The 21835-nt window shown below is 45.0% G+C and overlaps 1 protein-coding gene across 1 annotated transcript in view; it reads left to right on the top strand.

Annotated features, from left to right (window-relative positions):
- Positions 1–19854, top strand: part of IL1RAP (interleukin 1 receptor accessory protein) — a 40047-nt gene extending 20193 nt beyond the window's left edge. Inside the window, 9 exon segments of the mRNA XM_015871863.2 lie at positions 1832–2117; positions 2856–3048; positions 4529–4694; positions 5626–5697; positions 6806–6929; positions 7992–8140; positions 10321–10470; positions 11090–11233; positions 18605–19854. Coding sequence (XP_015727349.1) covers positions 1832–2117; positions 2856–3048; positions 4529–4694; positions 5626–5697; positions 6806–6929; positions 7992–8140; positions 10321–10470; positions 11090–11233; positions 18605–19290 — 1970 coding nt within the window. The 3' untranslated portion in view covers positions 19291–19854.
- Positions 19855–21835: the final 1981 nt, after the last annotated feature.

Here is a 21835-nt window from a genome sequence, read left to right as displayed (position 1 = left end):
GAAACTTGACCTAATCCAGCAGCTTGACCAACAAGAACCAGCATACTGGTTCCAGTTGGTTTCCAGGTTTTCTACTGTGATGAAGGTGGGTGACCATGCATGGTGTAAGGCTTCCAGTGCTCATTTTGGTCTCTTAAAATGAGCCTTGCTTCTGGCTGCAAGTTTAGTTTTGAAACTAAATGCCTGCCTGATGTTTAGTTTTGAAAGTACCCATGTGTTTGAGGTGATGGGTTGTGCCACTCCTCAGTGCTTTGGGTTTTGGTTTCCTAGTACCTGGGCACTTGGTAATTTCAGCGCCTCCTCCCAGCCCGTTTTGCTCGTTGTCCGGATACCACGGGAGGAGCAGTGCAGTTTGCATTTACATGATGTATGAAACAGCCAGAAAACATTTCTATTCTTATTGGCCCAGTTTTTGCCTCCCCATGACTAACCATCACTGAGCCACATGAGTTAGTGGAGCTGCCTTAAAGCGCTGTGGGGCTGTCTTCCCAAAGGTTCCTCTCTTTGCTTTTTTTTAATTAAGTATGAATTTGGGGCCAAGCTACATCCCACTGTCTATTTAAGGAAGATAAAATGCCAGAAATCCTGCTTTGGGCCTGTGAAGTCAGTTCAGAAGAATTGGGCTCAAAGAGCATATTGTATTCTGTTTTTTCCTCTCTGTCCAAGTTCCTCTAATATCTGTGAACTAGAGAAGCTTTGCAGTGCTGACTCTGAGGTGGCTGCTGTGTGCTGTAATGCCTCTGCTGGGGGCAGCTGCAGGCAGCACCCCTTTTTTGTTGGACTCATTTAGGATTCTAAGATGTCAGGCTGTCCTCACTAATGCTTCCTGGCTGCCGCAGGGGGTGCAAGGACAGCATGCTGTGCCTCCTCTGCCCTGGCAGCATGGGCAGTGCAGGCTGCTCTCAGGTTAGCTGGTACCTTGTTTTGCTTGCACTGTGTCTCTTTGTGACAGGGCATCCTTCCGGGTGGAAGGAATGGGGTGAAAAGGAGCTTGTGGAGGATAAATGGGTGGTGAGTGTGCTGTGTGTTCTGATCCCTTTCACTGGAAGCTATTTAAAAATAATAATAATAAAAAATCACTGAAGAGCTGTTTTTCATTGCTGCTTCATTTCTGTCAGTCTGAGTCTGCCTGGAGCTTTGCAGATCCTGTTGGATGACACTTGGGAAACGCACTGGAGGCTGCTTGCTGATCCCCAAGTGAACCTCCTGCTGTCTCCTCCATTCTGGCTCTCCTGTCCTCCCAGCCTCCCTTCCCAGGCACTGCAATAAAGAGTCACTACATGTCACTTGGAAGTGTTTGTACTCCATTAGTATAAAATGCACAGGGGTCTTACAAATCTACAAAAGAAAAGACAGTGCTCATTCCTAGCTGGCCCAGTCTGACTTTCTCTAGCAGGTCAATGTGCCTTACCTCTATGGAGGGAACTAATGTCTGCAGTGTCCCATCTAGTTCAGGCACCTCTGTCCAAACAGACACCTCCGTGATTGTTTTCACTCAAAGCTTATCTTCCCACTGCAGTAATGTATAAGGCTGAGCTCTCCTGGAGCTCTCGTGGAAGCCTGGTAACAACAGTAACCTGCCATATCTATCCCCCAGCAGGACAATACCTTGGAAAAGTATAGGAAATGTATAAAGGAAGGTAAATGTTTACAGCTTCTCAAGAGCTGAACACAATATTCTTGTTGTGCTTTGTGAAAGCCAAGTTTGCTTTCACTTAAAACACTGCCTCTCACTTTGGTGGAGGCATGACCAAGGATGTAGGGAATGGTGCAGAACTGTGTTTGTCTTGCAGCTTTGCAAGCTAAGGCACTTTGTTCTTTGTGGTTGTAGAACGTTGCGATGACTGGGGTGTGGACACCATGAAACAGATCCAGATTTACGATGGGGAACCTGCCAAGATCAAATGCCCCCTTTTCGAGACCTTCTTGAAGTACAACTACAGCACAGCCCATTCTGCTGGCTTAACCCTGATCTGGTACAGGATTGGGCAGGACCGAGATCTGGAGGAGCCTATTAACTTTCGTCTCCCGGATAACCGCATCAGTAAGGAGAAAGACACCCTTTGGTTCTGGCCTGCTCTCCTCAATGACACGGGGAATTACACGTGCATGCTGAGGTAGGTTGTGTGGCACAACTTCTTTAACAGCAGAACTTTTGTGAAAGCAGGAGGACCATGCTGTTAGTGGTGGATCCTTCTGTAGAGAGGGAATAGCATCTACATAAGCATTGATGGGGAAAGAATGTTAGGATTATAAGGCCGCTCAGCACTGAGCCAATTTACATTGTAGTAATGCTTGGAGCCTTGCAAGCATTAATGAACGCGCCTCTTCTCACTAACTACAAGTGTCCATGAAAGTGTTATTGCTGAGCCCATGGCAAATTCCATAGGCTCTCACCATTAAGAAGTGATCTGTATGTCTAGAGTAAAAATAACTTCAGATACAAGGGTGATGTTTTGACTGCATGATAATTTGGCAAAGATTCATGAGATTCAGACTTCTAGGAAATTAGAAGTGTCTCTAAGTGTGGTACAAAATGAACATAGCAGCTGCTTTGCACTGAGCACAGTAGCTCCTTCTGATCTTTCTTCTATCATTGTATCTTTGGCATTATTTTCTGCTTTACCAGCAGGAGAGCGTATGTTGCTTATTAGTCATGTTTATAGGCTTTTCTGAGGTGGTATGGCCATCTCTGGTGCTTCCTTTCACATACGTACGTGAGTCAACTAAGGTTGTATATGCTTCATCAAAATGATGATGCTCATTATTGCAGATGTGGTCTTTATTCATTTCATTACCCTGCTGTAGGAGGAAGCTAGTCTTGTCTAATCAGCCCTATCCTCCTCTGTCCTTAGAAACACAACTTACTGCAGCAAAGTTGCCTTTCCCTTGGAGGTTGTTCCAAAAGACCAAGGCTCTTGTGTGAGCCATTCAATAAAACCTGTTGAGCAGATGTTCTACCTTGAGTACGCTAATGAAAAGATCACATGTCCAGACATTGATGGGTTTTACCCTGCTAGTGTAACACCGTCTGTCAAGTGGTACCAGGTGAGATGCACTTTTGTCATTATTTGGGCAGTGGGAGGATTTGGTGTTGTATCTGAAAAAGCAGTGTGTGAGGTGAGAACCATTGGGGTATATTTTAGAGTCTGTCCAGTGATTAAACTGTTCAGCTAAGGAGAAAAACCTCCCCTTCCAAAATCTCATGAGGTCAGGGAATGAAGTTGTAGAGTGAGGCTCTTCAAGGACCACAGATGCTGTTTGACACAAATGGGCAAACCTCTTTTCTGAAGATGGAGACATCCCTATTCCATTCTGCTCTGATAATCAGGCTGTTTCCAGCCATCCTCAGGCTCGTGCCTACACAACTACTGCTGAATTGTATTACATTTTTACTTCAGTATTTTTCTTTAGATAGATGCCTTTAGTCAAGAGAGAATAAGGAATTCTCGGGGGATGCACAGCCAGAGGGCTGTGGGACTGAGTTCTCTAACAGCTTGTAAAGCACTTCAAAATTTCAAGATAGAAGGTGCTATGTGAGTGAATTTAATAGTAAAGAAAGTTGGCAATGAATATCTGTTGTTTAAAGGAAAAAATTAAAAATTTAAAGAATATCCAACTCTGAAATCCTTCAGGAAAAGCTTGCTTCTGTAGCCAAGAGGAACAGTTTCATTCTGATAGTAGAAATGTCTTACTTGTACTTCTCATTGAAATTCACATTTCAACAATCAATTAGGAGGATGAAACACAAAGCCCCATGGAAATCATTTTTCAGGCAGCAAGTCATCCCATGCCTAATAAAAAACATTAAAAATGGTATATGACCCCTGTCTTAAATTGCTCCGTTAGGATCTATCTCATTGGGAAATGCACCATTCAGAAATAATCTCTTAAAAAATGTGCATGTCTTTGAGTTTTATGATAATGAAGATATCTTCTGCTTAACTGCTTCCTGAAAGGGGATCTCTAGCTTGGTACTTTACTGAGGTTTCTTTCCTCACCTGGCAGAGAGAGAAGAGTTACTAAGGTTTTTGTATTATAGATTCTCATTTGCCATTTGCCAATTCTGGGGCCTCATTGACAGTTGATGTCAGTCAGGGTAGCATGATTAGTCCTGAAAGAGTTAGAGATGCTGACATCAACTGGGGGACATGTCCTTTAGTCTTGGTATTCGTTTGTGAATACATCATCATTTTTTCTCCTTGTCTGTTTTTACTTCAGTTTGCAGAGATGTTCACCTTGATTGCAAATGCACTTCAGGATTGGAGCTATATATGTTTTTGAAACTGTCTATATTTGAGGTGGGATAAAGCTATTAAGATCATCTGCTTCATCACCTCTTTTTTGAGGTGAATGAACCAGTTTGTATTCCAGTGTTCTCAGGGTTCATGGCATTTAGGCCTGAGCTGCATCAGACATTCAAGTATCTCTTCATATTTATAATTTCAAAACAGATATTTGCATTGTGATTTAAACCAAGAACTTTTCGAGTACCAAAACACAAGTGATTTTTTTTTCCTGACTCTAGTCCTGCAGGTTAGTGGATGGCTTCAATGAACGACACCCTCAGGGGACCAAGCTTGTCATTGGTGTTGTCCGCAGTGCATATGAAGGGAATTACACCTGCATTGTGACATTCAAGGACCATGGAAGAACATATAATCTCACCAGAACCGTAAAGATGAAGGTGGTAGGTAAGAATGACTTCAAAAAGTACAAGTTGCAGGTTGATAAGAGCAGAACTGGTGAAAACTGCTCTTGTCTGTCACAGGATTTGTGGTTCTGTTCAGCCTGTGTTACCCAGCTGACCTGTCACTGCTGTATTTTGGCTGCTGGGGTCAGCCTTCTATGAGTGCCCAGGGCATGTTGTACTGGAAGCTCCACTCACAACTATGTCAAATGACCCCAAAGGAATACCAAGGGTAACCAGGTTTTGGCTGATGAGATACAGCCCATGAGATGGTCAGGGGTACCCTCTGCTGGCACATGAGTGCATAACCCTGACACTCATTTTTGTCTCCAGTGCCCTTTGCTCATCATTATTCATGGGACTGTGCAGTCATAGCCTGCTTGTCCCAGTCCTCTTGCAATCTCAAAGCCTTTGTGCTGAGCTAGAATGATTTTTCATGGATGGGATTTCAGCTATCCAGTGCGTGGACAGGTCTGCCCTATGGACAAGGGCTTGACCTACCTGCGAGTGAGTGAGTTGTAGATGGAGCTTAAAAACCAAGTGAATGGTAGAGCATGTGCTGAGTGCAATGACTACAACAGCATGAAGTGCAGAATTAAGTGCCTTTGATGAGAATTGATGTTGGCATCTTATTTTTTTTAGGAGCAGAAATAAAAAGAATTTCTGGTATAGGTTCTACTTCATGGAAGATGCTGAGTCCTGGGGGACATGGAGCTCTTCAGATGTGGGAGGCCCCAAACCTTGAATCTGGACTTACCTAAACTTTGAAGGAGCCTCAAAATCTGCATCTGGCACTGCTTGGGGTTTAGGACTAGATTTCCCTTTGCTTAAAACTCTGCATTAGGATTGCCTCACAAATTAGATAGCAGCATATGTACGGGGGCAGGTGGGCATCATGAGTAAAGCTGCAGGGGTTTCTCTGTTCTCTCCCACAGGATCTCCAAACAACGCCTTGCCACCACAGTTCACCTCCCCAAATGAAAAAGTTGTCTACGAACTGGAAGCAGGTAAATGGCAATGCCTGCCATCCCTATGGGGACAGGGATGCGTGGCCATCCAGGCAGACACTCTCCTCTCCCTCTGCTTTCCCAGTGCTTCCCTTCACCAAGCACAGCAGCTGCCACAAGCCGTCTGGCAGATGGTTTGGGGTGCTATTTCTCCATGGCTGAATAGGAGGGCATAGCTTTAAAGTTAATTTGTGCACACAGATTTATTTATTTATTTTTTTAAATATTCAGGCATGGAGATAGAGGACACTGTCGAACTGGAGCAGCTGTAGAAACAGATGAAATGAGAGCTCTTAGTTACTTAAAGCAATTCCTGTAGGACTTTGTGTCAGTCCTGACCCTGGCTGTGGTTTGTTCCAACCCTCCCTCATTCAGCACCTTTGTGGCTTCTGCCTTCTGGCCACTTCTTTGCTCATCTCCTCTCCCTCTGGTTACTTCCTAATTAATGACAGCTCTCCATTTGCTGGCCTTACAGTATTGTGTAGTGGGATATTACACCACTTCCTCTACCCCATCTGTTCAGACTGATAGCTCTTTGGAGCAGTTCCCTACACTGAATGGATTGTGTCCCATTACACTGCTGTAATAAATGTCATGCCAATGATGATGATTACCAGCAGTCTTCACTTTAAAGCACTACTGAGCTCAGAAGATCAGGCTTCTGCCACACTCTGTGACACTTGTGGGCTGATCATAACAACATTCAGGCTTCCAACCCTGATCTCGAGGGGAAGTGGAGTGCTTGAAGCACTGTTTCCACACCAAAATTTTTCTCTTTAAGGTCACTGTCTCCTGTGCAGTAGGAATGCTTAAACACTGCTAAGGTTTCCAAGAAGTGGTTGGTGTGGAGCAGCTCTATTTGAGTGTGTCACTTGCTGCAGTCAGGGATTTTCTGGAGTATTTAGGAAAGCAGGATATTTTTTCCTGTTTATTTATGTCACAAGTCAGCATGTCCAGGGTATTAAACAGACATCGAAAAGTCTGAAAGTGTGTGTTGACCTTGTTGTTTCCTAAAGGGAGGCAGAGCTCAGCATGGTAGGACCACTGGAAAGCTCAGTGTGGTGCTGTTTGTGCTTTGTAGTACTTCACTGTGGCCATTTCTCCCCAGGAGATGATCTTGTTTTGCCCTGTGAGGTCTTTTTCACCTTTCTGAAGGACTCTCGGACTGAGGTGTGGTGGACCATAGATGGAAAAAACACAGATGACATCCTGGAAGCCAAAGTCACACAAAGGTAACACTTGGTTTATCTAATTCTGACCTGGGTCCTGTGGGAGGGGTATGGATGCAGGTGGCAGTACTATAGCCCTGCTAGAGTTGCCTGCAGCATGTATGTGGCTTTTCCAATTACAAGGGAAGTCTTTAGGCAAATGATTCAAGGCAAGAGAGTGTCAGATCTTCTGAGGTCTCCTAAAATCCCATTGCTCTTGCATTTACTCTGCAGGTACTGTGGCCAAATACTAGTCTAACTTTTCTCTTGCAAGGAAGGGAGTGTGGATCTCCACCTTCCCCCTTTGTCAGGAAGCCATGTGTCTGCACTGTGCTGCAGTGAGCTCCAGGGAGAAGGCATTTAAACCTGAACCTTGCCTTGCTTAAGAGGAAGGACTGTGGGAGCTTTGTCTCCTGTTTCTCATCATCACCCATTCTGATCCTGGAACCAGTACAAATAGCTGACGGTACTGTGAGATTTCAGAAACAAGCAGACACAGATTTGTTTAGAGGAATGCTGTGAAATAGCTTAAATGACAAAATGTTTCAAGAGACAGAGGCTGAAAACAAATGATAGTGCTATGCATAGTATTGATTAGGAGGAATGCAGAGAGATTCAATTATGTGAAGAATCCAAATGAGTTTCAGAAACTTGTTTACTGGGTGCTGAATTAGATAGAAGGCAATTGCTACCTGATTGGTTTGCAAACCATTGTAGAGATAGAAGGGCAAAAGGAAATACCTGCAAAATGAGATTAACAGTAAGTTCAGGCAGAGAGAGACAAAGTGACATATTTGGGGTTGTGCAGGGAAAGAGGAGTGGAGTTGGAATCCTGAGTTCATGGGATCTATTGCTTTGTAGGCAAGAGCCTTCTTTTTCTCTAAAATACAAAGATACATCTGCAATTGGGAAAAATGAGTGGAGCTCAGAGGGCTGTGATCAGCTGCGGGTCTAGGTGGAGGCCTGCAGATAGCAATGTCCCCCCAGTGGTCAGTACTGGGTTTGGTCATCTGTAACTTACTCATCAATGACCTGGATGAAGGTCTAAGTGTTCAAGTATGTAATGCTCTAGTTTTCCTCTTGCAGTGAAATTCCTAGACGTTTTGAAGACAAAACTATCATAAGGACTTTAACAATTGCAAAAGCCACACCAGAGGACTTGAAACGTAATTACACTTGCTATGCCAGAAATGCCAGAGGGGAAAGCCACAGCCAGGCCATAGTGCACATGAAAGGTAAAGTAATTGCAGAGCATGTTTGTGAACTGAGGTATGCTCACATTGGGCTGTCCATCCTGCCTTGAGCCTTGCCCTGCAAAACAGTAGGGGAACAATTATTTTGTTCAGGCTTTTTTTCCCCCAACACACACTATTCTTTGCTCATAGATGTATTATAGCTGCTTATATTGCATTTGGTGGTGTGGAGCAAAGTATACGTCTCATGTGCTCATGCTGTTGTCTGGTGAGTTGTCTGGTCAATTGTCTGGTGAGAAAGAGAGCGGCAGAGCCTTTCTTACACCATCCGTGTACTACAGCTGATGCATATTCAAGCAGCTGGGTGGTTTGAAATGATTTCAGATTAGCTGTGTGTGTGAGAGTTGCTACCTGCTGGCATCCCATGGAAGGTACATTGCACTCTAACATCACGTGAGAAGTGATCTGACCATGATCTTCTGTGGTTTTACTCTTTGTTGTGATAATACTCCAATCTAGATACAACCACCTCAGTGTGGTGTGTATGGACTGTTCAAACTTTATTCAGAGTGAAATTTTTTCCTACATCTTTTTCTTCAAACATATTTCTTCCTGTTTCACAGTCCCACCTCTCAGTAATAAGAACTGAGCCTTCAGTATAGGTATATAAGGTTTCATGAGTAAGGATATCCTTCTGCTTTATCAACTTCATCTAGAGCTTCAGTAAGGTGTATATTCTGCTGCTTTATCAGCCTCTTCTAGAGCTTCAGCTTCTAGACCCTCTCCTCCCTTCTCCCATATGAAAGATCATGCTAGACACATTCTTCCTCCCACTTTTCCCTGTTAGGATGAGAAGGCTCACAGAGACCAATTCTAGAAGAGTTGTTTTTCTTCTTTCTTAGTCATCGTCCTCTTTCAATTTTAGTCCCATTCATTTGAAATGAACCTTTTCTGGATCACTAGGAAGGAACAATAGACCAAACAGAACTGAAAGACTGAGGTCATCTGCTAGTGCGTTCACCCTACCTAATTCTTCAGAGATGATAATGGTTGTATATGTAGCAGCCTTCAAGTTCTTTCTCCAAACAGCAGTGCCTTGATTCTGTATCTCGTGGATTGGTCTGCACTATCCTCTTCTCTTCCTCCCACGTTTGCTCCTGCAGCAGTTGGGTGGGTTTGCTCTGAGCAGATCTGGTTACTCACAACCCCTCCTTTCTGCTCTGTTCCACAGAAACTTGCAAGATTCGGCCTCAAGCACTGCTGGCAGAACAACCTTGAACTAAGCTCACTGCAGACCATTCCACTGGGCATAGGAACACCAGGCATCCTAGAACCTAACCCCTTGCCACTTACCTTCCAGTTTTTAACAAGTAGCTGTATATGTTGGCTGCAGCTATTTCATTACATTAGGTTATATAAGCTTCCTGATTTTTCTGGATGCTTTCCCTTCTTTCCCTTGTACTTCTGCTTCTCATCACCTAATGAAACTTGTTAAATTCCTTGCATTTTCTCTTCGGTAATTAAGTTTCTAATAAAATTTAATAGATCTTGAAATTTGGTGGCTTCCATTCACTGCTCATATCATGCAGTTTGCCAGCATGAATGTGAGCTGCCACATGAGTCACTATTAAAAGAAAAAAAAGAGTTGTCCAGGACTACAGCTTTTTCTGCCCATAACCCAAAGAAGCAGCAGCATCATGACAGATACAGTACGAATTGGAAGGGAGGCTGTGATCTTGTTTTGTTGCCTTTGTTTGAAAATGCTTCAGTTTTTCTGATATGATCTGATTCTTCCTCTGTGATAGGAAACAGTCAGGTCAAGACTAGTTATATCCTTGTCACATCCCAGAATGATAACACAAGAACTGTAGGTGTGTGATGAGGAGGGAAAGCAGTGGCCACTGCCTTTATGTTGTCACAGGTGAGCTTTGGCTGACTTTTCTTCAAGTATGTGGTGTTGTGTTGCCCAAAGAGGTTGTGTATCCTCATGAGAGGATCATGTTCATATACTGGCTTTGGGCTGTGCAAGTGATTTCCATCTACAGGTCTGCTGTCACATGTCCTGCCAGACAAGTTAGCTTTGGTTTGACCACCTCTGTCTGAAGGGCCAGCTTGGCTGTTGGCTTTTATTTCCTGGCATACATGTAGCACATGCTTGATCCTCCTTAGCTGAAGGTGCAGTCTGTTGGTAAACCTCGTCCCTTGTTCTTTTTTGCATCCAGTTGCAGCACCAAAGTACACTGTGGAGCTGGTCTGTGGACTTGGAGCAACCATCCTGCTCGTCGTGGTGCTGATTGTCATCTATCATGTTTATTGGCTTGAAATGGTCCTCTTCTATCGAGCTCATTTTGGAACAGATGAAACCATTCTAGGTAAGGAGATAAAGGTCTTATTTTATAATTAATTGCCTGGCATTTCTGATTCTATGCAGAGATTCTCAAATCAGGAGCCATTTGCTTTAGAATGTGGGAAGGCATCCAAAAGGATGAGATCATTAAGTACCCTTCTTCCTCAGTATGTCCACATCTTCCCTGTGTTACTGGGAATTTCATGAGAGTCTAAGCTAAGAAATTGTTCTCTGTAGAATACGAGGGTGTTGGAATGCTCATTGCTCACTGGGTGAAGGGGATGTTATGGCTTTCAGGGAGTGTAGGCAGAGTGCAAATGTCTGGTGGGATTGCTCACACGGGTAGACAACAATAGGAGGATGCAAGAAGTGGAAGAAAAGGACATGGGGCAGAACAAATTGGTTATGTTGCTGCAGCCTTTTGTCTTCAGCAGCCTAATAGTGTCTGGTTACCTTCATGTTCAGCCTGGTTAATCAGAGGCAGCACTGCTGCTTTAGAGCTATGGAAATTGATGTCTTGACCTGGGCTCAAATTGATTCTTTGTATTTACTTTTCCCCTGAAGAAAATCAAAGACTCAGCATGCGCAGTATCACAAGTGTCTCTTCTGCTGTTTGTATTTCTCCGCTCTCTCTCAATGCTCAGATGGGAAGGAGTATGATGTGTATGTGTCCTACGCACTCAACGCGGAGGAGGAAGAGTTTGTGCTGCTGACGCTACGGGGAGTCCTGGAGAATGAGTTTGGGTACAAGCTGTGTATCTTCGACAGAGACAGCCTCCCTGGGGGAAGTGAGTACTTCACAGGGGGCTGTGTTCCATGTTTATCCTCTCTTCTTTATTGGTCTTTGAGGTACTGATCATAATGAATGAGTGTCTTGTGTTGGAAGGGACCCTAAAGATCAAGTTTCAGTCCCATGCTGGAGGCAGGGATAACGGACTGGGCTGCTAGCTCACATAGGGCATTAGTGAACACTTGGAAAAACCAGAACCAGAATAGAAAATCTATGTGTAACATAGCATAAAATTGGTTGTAATGGTTAAGAATATTTTGTTTCATGTAGGATGCAGAAAATCACTCAGAATGGAAGTTTGTGAAACTGGCACTGACAGAGCATCTTCCTCCTCTCAGCTGCTTCAGATTGCTGTAGGCCAGAAGTGTACTCACAAACTTCATGTCACTCTTCCTTTGGAGAGTTTCAGTTTCTTTCCAGCACAGCAATCCTGAGCTCCCTTGCCCTTCACCATCTCCTAAAAGGTGCTCCTGTCCTAGATCACTGCCCCTACCAGATTCAATCCAGTGAGCAATGAGGACCAGCCCAGCTGAGCTTTATCTTGCTGGCTCATGGCTGCAGTTAGCAACGCTGCTGGGTCCTCCCCATTGCTTCTTAGCTAGGGTTTGAATAATCTTCTTGGGGAAGCACAGCAGACCAGGAAATAGCTTTTGGCAGCTGGTGCCATGCCTCTGGAGTGTACATCTGTGTTGCTGGGAGAGTTATGTTGTCCTTGGTGAAGGAACAGTAGGAGATTGATTATCCCATGACTTTGCTGACAGGAACTAATCAAATGTGCTTGACAGCTAAATGAAGTTGCCTGTCAGTGTTATTTTATTCTCCATTGTGTTTTCTGACCACTCAGGAGCATTCCGTTGTCAATGCAGTGTGGGAGACCCTGCAGCAGAGAGAGCAAGCACTGGGATTTGTGCTTACAAGGGATTTTCACATTAATTACAGAAAGGTGGCTAAGGACAATCTACATGCAGGTTTTAGAAAATCAAAGATGATCCCCAGTTGCCATTATATTTGTCATTTTTTGGACACATCATTAAAAGTTCTCTGAATAGTTTACATGTCACTCTTAGCAACACTCAGATCTGCTTTCATCAATGACAGCAACAGGAAAAACTAGTGTAAATTGGTTGATATAACAGTATTTCCAAAGTAAATGAACCCACAAGAAACATAGAGGTTCTCTTATGGGACCATGGGCTAGTAGGTCTTGCAGAGCTTGGGAAGCACCAGCATAGTCTTTGGAAGGAGCATCTGAGGTATTTCATTGTCCCCTTCTAAAAGCTATGTGGAATCACATGAGCTGCTCAGCAGCCTGTTCTCAGACATCACTAACCATCCTGATGTTTCTTTCTCCCAGTTGTCACAGATGAAACCCTGAGCTTCATCCAGAAAAGCCAGCGTCTTCTTGTTGTCTTGAGCCCCAACTACGTCATGCAGGGGACACAAGCCCTGCTGGAGCTCAAGGCTGGTCTAGAGAATATGGCCTCCAAGGGTAACATCAAAGTCATTCTAGTGCAATACAAAGTCATCAAGAAAAGCAAAGTGAAGGAGCTGAAGCAGGCCAAGGCAGCCTTGACTATCATTAAGTGGAAAGGAGAGAAATCAAAGTTCCCAAAGGGCAGGTTCTGGAAAGAGCTACAGCTGGAATTGCCAGTAAAAAAAATTATCAGGAGTTCGAGCCTTGATGGGCAGGAGCCCTCATACGTCTCCCTAAGAAATGTTTGATGCCATCAGCAAAAAAAAAAAAAACCCAACAAAAAACAACCCAAAACAAAAAAATCACAATCCAGAGCCCATCCACAAAACAGAAAAACTCACCAAAAATATGGAATTTAGAGCAGGGTCTGGGAAGGAGCTCGGGCTTGGTCTGTGTCCCAAGTATTTCAGAGGACAGTTGTGCCTCCCTACACCTTTTCTACTGTCCTGGCATTAGAAAGCTAAAGATACGTACCCTTCTCTCTGTGATTGCACAGCCTTGTAATGAACCACAGAAGCCCTGGTCTCAGGGTCTAATCTGGGGTCTTCAGATGGGGTGCAGCCAGCACCTTATCATAACATGGCCTTTGTACATGCCAGTGCTCCTTGATCCACTTCCTATGGCACATTCCTTAGCTTCCAAGACAGGGCTTCTTTCCTTTCCTCTTCAGTCCTGATTGTTGGTCCCTATAGCATAGGCTGGGGTTCAGTTTGAATGGTGGCTCCAGTGTGGAGCCTTTCATTTTGACTTGGGCAGCCTGGAGAGCTGGGCAGCAGTAAACCAGATGAGGTTTAACAAAAGCAAGTGTAGAGTCTTGCACCTGGGAAGGAATAACTGCAAGTATCAGTACAGACTGGAGGATGACCTGCTGGAGAAGAGCTTTGGGGAGAAGGACCTGGGAGTCCTGGTGGATGACAGGTTGGTGATGTGCCAGCAGTGTGCCCTGGGATCCTGGGGTGCATTAAAAGGAGCATGGCCAGCAGGTCAAGGGAGGTGATCCTCCCCCTCTACTCTGCCCTGGTCAGGCCTCACTCAGAATACTGTATCCAGATCTAGGTACAAAAAAGACAGGGATCTCCTGGAGAGGGGCCAATGGAGGGCCATAAAGATGATAAAGGGCCTGGAGCATCTCTCCTGTGAGGAAAGGCTGAGCAATCTGGGTCTGTTCAGCCTTGAGAAAAGAAGACTCAGAAGTGATCTTATTAATGTTTATAAATATCTTAAGTGTGGGAGTCAAAAGGATATGGCCAATCTCTTTTCAGTGGTCTTTGGGATAGGACAAAGGGAAACGGCCATAAACTCGAGCATAGGAAGTTTTGCACTAATATGCAAGGGAACTTCTTCACAGTGAAGGTGATGGAGCACTGTAGCAGGCTGTCTACCCCTGTAGCCTGCTGTAGGAGGCCTGCTTTGCGGGGGGTTGGACTTGATCTCTGGAGGTCCCTTCCTACCCCTACAATGCTGAGATCAGTGTCCCAGCCCTGTAATCCTGATTGCTGTGGGACCACACGTTTCTGTGTTGATGAGGGAAGCATAAACTCTTGAAGCTCCTAATTTCTCCACAATTTTCTATGGGACCAGATGCATTCAGATAGTTCAGCAATGTGGGATTGCTGTTAGAGAAGCAATGTATGTATACATATTTTTTAAATGTGCTCTTTTAGATGCTATTTGTATTGTAGTATTTCTACTAATAGGTGGTCAGTCTCTAGGACTCTCCAATCTTCTGAGCATCCTAAGTCCTTCAGGGCTGTAATGTTTGTAATCTAGGGGATACCTCTCATTAGCACAGGTCGTTGAGCATCTCTGAGAGATGCCTCTTTGAAGAGTAAGCTCAGGGATTTCACAAGCACTACAAGGAACCCCAGTATACTACTGAACCCACTTGCTGTTTCTCTGCTGCTGCCTGGGGAAAGCATTGTGCATGGTGCTGCAAGGCTTTGAGAGAACAGTGGTTATATGCCCAGCTCTCCAGAGAACCCAGCAAAAGTACTTTAGCTTATTGAAAGCTCCATCCAGCTGGGTAAGACTTGGTGTGCTCTGCCTGGATCTGAATAACATAGCTGTGTGTCATTTGGGGATGAGGTTTAAACTGGACTTGGTTTTACAGAGTAAACTTCTACCCCTCTTGTTTCCAGTTGCTGAACAGGGGTTGTATTTCAGATTCTGCAATTTTTGCACAAAATGGAAGTATGAAACCCATTTAGTACAAACCCTTGCTTCAATAGAAGGCAACAAGCATAGGAAAATACCTTGTGGATTAACCCCCAGCATACGAGCCTTTCAGCAAAGGAATGCGGGTGTCCCCTCCCTTGTAGGACAGACTAAAGCTCAGCAGGACCCTGGCATTGATTGGTGCTGTTATTCACAACCTTTTCACATAATACTACAAGCTCCAGGGGTGTCTGTTCTCCTGCAGCTTCCCTACAAGGGCCTTCCCACTTAATTGTGGAATTTAGTACTACGCACACTAAGCGCAAGCTTATTTTTTGTAGATAATGGGTGCTCCTGAGTCACTTCTGACTCATGGCTTCTATCCATTGGTGTTCAATGGGTGAAGCATAGCTGTTGATAATGGCATAAAAAAGCACTATGAGGTGGTTTCTATGCACTATTCACTCAGCTGCAAGGTTTGAGGGCCTCCTGGGGATCAGACCAGCCTTGAAGGTGTGGGTCTGAATCCCAGCATTAGCAAACCCACTGCCTGTAGCCTCTTGTGCTTAATGGTGTTGTGGCAGGGCAGTAGGCAGCCCCAGCCACCCTCATCATTGGGGCAGGTACTGTACTAATGTGGAACATGTAGCAATTCCTTCTTTCCCACCTCCTTTTCCATCCCTTACCTGTTCTCTCCCTCACCCCCAAATAAGTTTTGCTTTAAGCACATGAAAACTTTCAGTCAGCTTTGCTGAAGGTCATGGAGCTCCTCATCTGCTCAGGACACGTAAAAGCTTTGCCATTGCTGAAACCTTCTTCCTGTGGTGGAAGATTGGAAGAGGCAGAGCTTCTTCCTGCACTCCAGAAAGCCTCATTGTCAGGAGGTAGCACCCAAGGCCATGCTAAGCTTTGTGAACCCATTGTAACTGCGTCATTTTGCCCAGCTTCCCATTTTTGTTAGAGATTTTGGCATCTCTGTGATCAGCTGCAAGAGATTCAGGCAGAGGGAAGGCGATGAGGCCAAACAGAACTGTGTTAGAGTCTAATCTGATTGTTTAAAATTTGAATTAAAAGTATACATTGCCATGCACCTCATGGAGATCTTCCAGGCCAGGGATGGCCCCCAGTCCCTGCTGCCATGTGGATCTGAGAGCTGCTCTGGTACACCTACCATTTCATTCAGTGCCCCATCTGGTTTCCATGGTGGCTTCTGTCACAGCGTCTGTCCAGTTCACTTGGTTCTTTTGTGTCTCCATGCTGTAACCTAACATTTATCAACATGCAGCTCATACAGAGTTCCTCATTGTTATTTCCTAGAGAAACAGCCTTGCACGAATTGGAAGTATTTCTTTCCCTATACTGTTTGATGTCATGTAGCTGTTACAGAGTTTTCCCTTCTCTTTCTGTATATTTTTGCCTTTGTGTTATTTGGTCTGTGAAACGTCAGTATTATTTTATTTTGCTTTTCAATAAAACATTTTCACTTTTGCATTTCAGTCCTTGTGCATTTGTCATGAGTATCATTTTCCTCCCCATTACATCTTCAAAAGGGTGTTAAAGAAAGATGTATGTAGTCTAAGTATCAGGATTGTTTGGGGATGCTGCTTTATAGGGGGGGATCGGCTGTTTCATGATGTGCCTGTGCAGATCACATAACCCAGAAGTGAATATACATACACAGAAAGCCTTTAAACCAAACAAATGGAACCATAGAATCTTTTGAGTTGGAAGGAACCCTTAAAGATCATCTAGTCCAACTCCCCTGCAGTGAACAATGAAACACTTGTGATGGTCTCATGTGTCTTGGTCAGTCTAAAGGTCTTCCGTTCTCGGGAATAAAAGACATCTTCAGGAATTTGAACATCTTGCCTGTGAAAAAAACCAGTGAGTTTCAAAATGTTGGAAATTTAAAATGGATAAAAGAAAACCATCACTGTCAGCACAATGAAAACACCTTATTTCAGCAGTTTTGGAATCACTCACGTTAGTTGAACATGTTCTTTGTGTGCAGACGGGTGGAACAGGTGATCTCCCAGGGACTGCTCCTGCCTTCGTTTCTCCATGATTCTGTGATTCCACTTTTTAAAAGAAAGACCTTTCAAGCTAGCAAAGGAGCTTCTTCTTTCAGATGTTGAAGCTTGGCTGATTTCAAAATAGATCTCAGTTAGTTATAGAAAGGTTTGAATGAGGCCTACACTCAGTCAATTAGGAGATTGGTGCGGATTCTTTTTGCCTTTGAAATAGAGTGGTTAGAGCATTCTGCAGCTTTAAGTGACAATTCTGACAGAGCTGACTTCATCGTCTACTTCTGGTTTCAATGAATCAGTGTTTTTCTGTATGTGTGTGGGTGGGGGGGAATCCCCATAAAACTTTTGTATAAGGAAATAATACTCCAAATAGTTCAATTCAAATTCCGTTGTTAAAGAACAAAACAAAGTGCCCTACTTCCTCCATTAGGATATTAATTGTTCAGTCATTTTTCCTGTCCTGAGTCCTCAGTCCCCAAATAATCTGGGGACAATGTGTTTTACAGCTAGTCATGTCTTTGAAGAAGCATTTATTTTTATGGTCTTAAAATAAGACACAGTGCACCTACCACTGTGAGATAAGGAAACAGAGAGAGCCAAGGGTTGCAAGAATAGCAGCATGGCCATCATGTGGAAGCAGTGGGATTGTTATTTATATGAACCTCAGCTGACAGAGGGGTGTTGGACACTGCTGCCATTCCTCTGTGGGGCAAAACCCTGGCCCCTGTGCAGGCATGAAGCTGAGCTCTCCTCACTGCCACAATCCTTCACATACCAGGAGGCTTTTCTTGCTGCTTACCCGATGCTCCTGTCCTGCTCAAACACTATGTCCTCAGGTACCGCACATCACCAGCACCAGCATGCAGGAAGTGGGTGGCCTTATATGTGTTATTTATTTATTTAAGTTTCATGGTTCTGTTAATCAGCCAGAGTTAATTTGCTAAGTGCCACAGCACTATTAATTACCATCCTTTCCGCTGCTCACCCATTAGCCATGACACCTTCAATATGCTTACCGCATCCCAAACCGTAGATAGAACTACAAGGACATCCTTCAGGTTTGCTGCTTTTCAGTGCTCATAATGAAGGAGATGCTGCCATTGTCTGGAACTGTTCCAACCGAGCATCTTGCTGAGCTGTACAAGCTGCAATCAACCCCAAGAAAAGCTTTGAAGGACAGTATTTTCATCCCCCCACATTGCAGAGAGGGGATTTGATGGAGATGTTTAAGGCTGACATTTTCCACTTTCCATGTTTGGAGGCTTCCATTTTAGGATGAGCAGCATGAGAGGGAGGGATGAGGGCCTTAGACTTGATGGCATGGTGGGGGCAATTGGTTCCCATTGGTGCAAGTGGCTGCCCGAGCTGCAGGCAGGTGACTTCAACCAAGACTTTTGTTTTTCAAAGCTCCCTTGGGCAGCGATGATGCCATGCAGTGCTGAGTATAGTCCTGGCTTGTCCTGTTGTTCTATCCTCTCATTTGCCACTTCAGCCTTCTCAAAAGCCAAATGCAAACCAAAAATGCTGATGTTGCTCCTGCAGGCCCAGCTGGCAAGAGTGTAGGTCACCAAGTGAAAATTCACTGGGCTTGTGCCAGGCCTTTGGTGGGGAGGGGGGAATTTGTGCAGGTTTGCCATCCAACAGCTTCCTTTGGCTTTTCTCTCCCTGCACCCTGACCCTTGTGCACCCCAACTCCTCTCCCTTACGCTCTTAGATACCACTGAAGCAGTGTTCGACTTCATCCAGAGGAGCCGCAGGATGATCGTGGTGCTGAGCCCTGATTACCTGACAGAGAAGAGCATCAGCCTGCTGGAGTTCAAGCTGGGCATCATGTGCCAGAACACCATTGCCACCAAACTCATCGTGGTGGAGTACAGGCCGCTGCAATGCACCCACCCCAGCATCCTCCAGCTGAAGGAGTCCGTCTCCTTCGTCACCTGGAAGGGGGAGAAGTCCAAGCGCTCAGGCTCACACTTCTGGAAGGCCCTGCGGCTTGCGCTGCCACTGCGCAGCCTGAGTGCTGGCTCTGGCTGGAATGAGAGCTGCTCCTCCCAGTCAGACATCAGCCCTGATCCCGTCCAGAGGAGAAAGAGCCGGTTGAAAGGTCGACCTGATCCGCAGGGAGTCCTCACACCCCCGGCTTCCACACCAAAGGCCAAGCACCGGGCCTCACGCTTCTTGGCCTGCCGGTGCTGCGGGACCTACTGCCATGGTGGCAGCAGACTGAAGCGCAAGCGGCGGGCAGTGGCTGAACCCAGGTGGGAAACCCACCTCTGTAAGGCTGAGGGGCAGGGGGGGGCAGGTAGGAGCCGCCCTGAGCCCCTGCCTGCACAGGGCCCAGCTCTTGCCCTCTGCCATTACAGCGATCTATCAAACAACAATGACTTCTACGTCCTCTAGCTGAGAGACCGAGCTTGGTGGCACTACAGGTGATGGGCCAACAGAAGACATTCACTGGAGCCTCTGATGTGACATTTCTGCAGTATCAGAGGCAGACTTGGTGTCTTTCTACATTGCCTTGCTCGCTGTCAAGCACAAAGGACGGCAGCAACATCCCAGCTGTCTTGCTGCTGCTGATCTGAGCCAGGGACCTGCAAAGGCACACAGAGCAGCAGTCAGGGCTGCCTATGGTGGCGAGCCATTCTCCTTAAGTACATTGCAAAGTGGAGCTGAGCATGCCTGAGCATCTCCTCAGCATTTCTTGCGGGGGGACAGGTCCTGCTGGCAGGGTGGGACGGATGCAGGGATGCAGGAAGGGAGGTAGAAATGGTGCTTTAGGGGGCAATACCCTGGGAAGGAGGAGGCTGCAGGTTTTTACAAACAACACTTTGCTAATGAGCTCAATGGGAGCCCAGCCGTACAGGAGTGCACCGTGCAGTGCGGTGCTTTATCCACTGTGGTTTAAAAGAACTTGGTCAAACCTTTTAAATCCTTTCTCTCTGAAATAAAAAGTGAGTTCTTTAACCTGCTGTTGTTACCTGTGGTCTCAGGAAATGGTAAGTGCTGGAGCCTTGCTCACCAGGCAGCACCTGGGAGGTGATTTGCCCACTCTGCTGGAAGATACCCTGGTCCCAGTGCTCCCAGTCTTCTCTGGCCTTGGTCCCCTCCTGACTTCTCCAGTGATTAATTTGTTCTGCAGCTGCATGGCTGGTTCTGATCAGACTGACTGTTCTCTCTTGGATTTTCCTGCCTTGGAAATATGAGCAGAACCCTCAGGGTACACAGAGTGTGTGGCTGCCAGAACAGACCCCGATTTGATGTCCTCAGATGCAACCTTGATAAAACTGATCGAGCAATTTACTAGGGGCCACATTTCACCTACTATACTGCTGAAGTCATTATGATTCATACACCATTTTTGTTCTCTCACCAGCACCTCTTCTCCAGCAATGCCCCTCTTTTTTTTCAACCCTTTCTTTCAGACATCAAGTAAAGTTGATGGATTTTCTGTTACAAGGCACTGTAAGCTGAATCCTAACAGCCCTGCTGCAGCAGACCAAGGAAATCAAAACCAAAGCACTGGTGCTGAGTAGACCTAAGTAAAATAAGGGCAAAAATTCCCTACCAGCTCATGAGAGATAGAATGCTAGACTCCAAAGAACTCTTCAGGCATGAGTTTCTTGGTAATCTCAGGCAGATGCATTTTAAATGGCTCAGATGTTTTGTCCATATGTGGCCAGTCTGAATGATGAAATAGGATGGGGGGGGGAATGAGATATTTGGAAAGTGAGCCAATAAACTGCAGACTGCTTTGTGAGAAATTATCAAAATAATATTAATTGGTTAAACGGTCCTGAACTAGGCTGTCAGTGAGTCTGTCAGAGCTGGAAACAGGAGCTATGAGATTCAAATAGCATGCAGTCAATCGACCTCCAGAGCCAACCTTTACTATTTGTTGGCATACAAACAGCTTTTATTCACCATGGCTGCTCCAAAAGTAATGCCACCTATTTTATGATATTGTCAGATGATGTCAAAAGCAGATACTGGTGGCATGGCAGTGGAGACAGATCCTTCCCACCAATACTCCATTACATTTTGTTGCCACATGACAAGTGTCAACAGAGGAACAGTGCGACAAAGTGGAATCTGATATGGAAGTGTATATGAATCAAAGGTGTGTCACTGAATTCCTCCATGCAGAAAATTTGCACCTAGTGACATTCATTGACAGCTGCTGAATGGTGGATGTTGGCACAGTGAGGTAACAGGTAAGGACATTGCTGCTCTTGTTGCTTCAGCAGAGCTAGTGCAATTTTACTGCTCTTTCTATTTCCCATCAAACTGTTGCAAGGTGTTGGTTGCTCTCAGTACAAATGCTGAGAGAACACTGGATTCCAGTGTGTGCAGAACTACAAGCCTTTGCCTCTGAGGCCAAGCTCACAGAGCCTGAAGCTGTGCTGGATGGTTCATCTCTGCAGAGACAAAGGCACAAAACACTAGAACCCATTTCAGTTGTGTTTGTCTCTCTTCCTAAGCTTAGAAACACCCCCAAGCACCTGAACAAAGTTCTGTTTAGGACCAGAATAGACTTTTTTTCCCTCATACTTTGACTTCTGCTCTGTGAAAATCAGATACATCTGTTCATATCTCATCTGACAGTGACTGGTGAAGATGGAGTGTAGTCACTGCTCTCCTCTTTGATACACATGCTTTAGTCAATTGTATACAAAAATGCAATTACTTCCGCAGTTACCTGTCCCCACAGTACTATAATTATCCCTGTCCTCTACCCAGTTATCTGAAGAGATCACTAGGTTTATATCATAATTTCCACTATATCCTAATATAAATACATTCAGTTAATACTCATATAACCTGGCATATCCTGCCTTTGGTGTGCAATGGTACAAGGCTACTAAGTCATAATGTGCAGAGCTGTTTGTGCAGTATTTCAGCTGCTACTGAGATGTTTTTAATCTGTGGGAGGCTGGTCATGAAGACA

This window comes from Coturnix japonica, chromosome 9 (assembly GCF_001577835.2).
Source record: "Coturnix japonica isolate 7356 chromosome 9, Coturnix japonica 2.1, whole genome shotgun sequence".
NCBI lineage: Eukaryota > Metazoa > Chordata > Aves > Galliformes > Phasianidae > Coturnix > Coturnix japonica.
The sequence above is the reverse complement of the archived record's forward strand: the minus strand, read 5'-3'. Positions and strand labels throughout refer to the sequence as shown.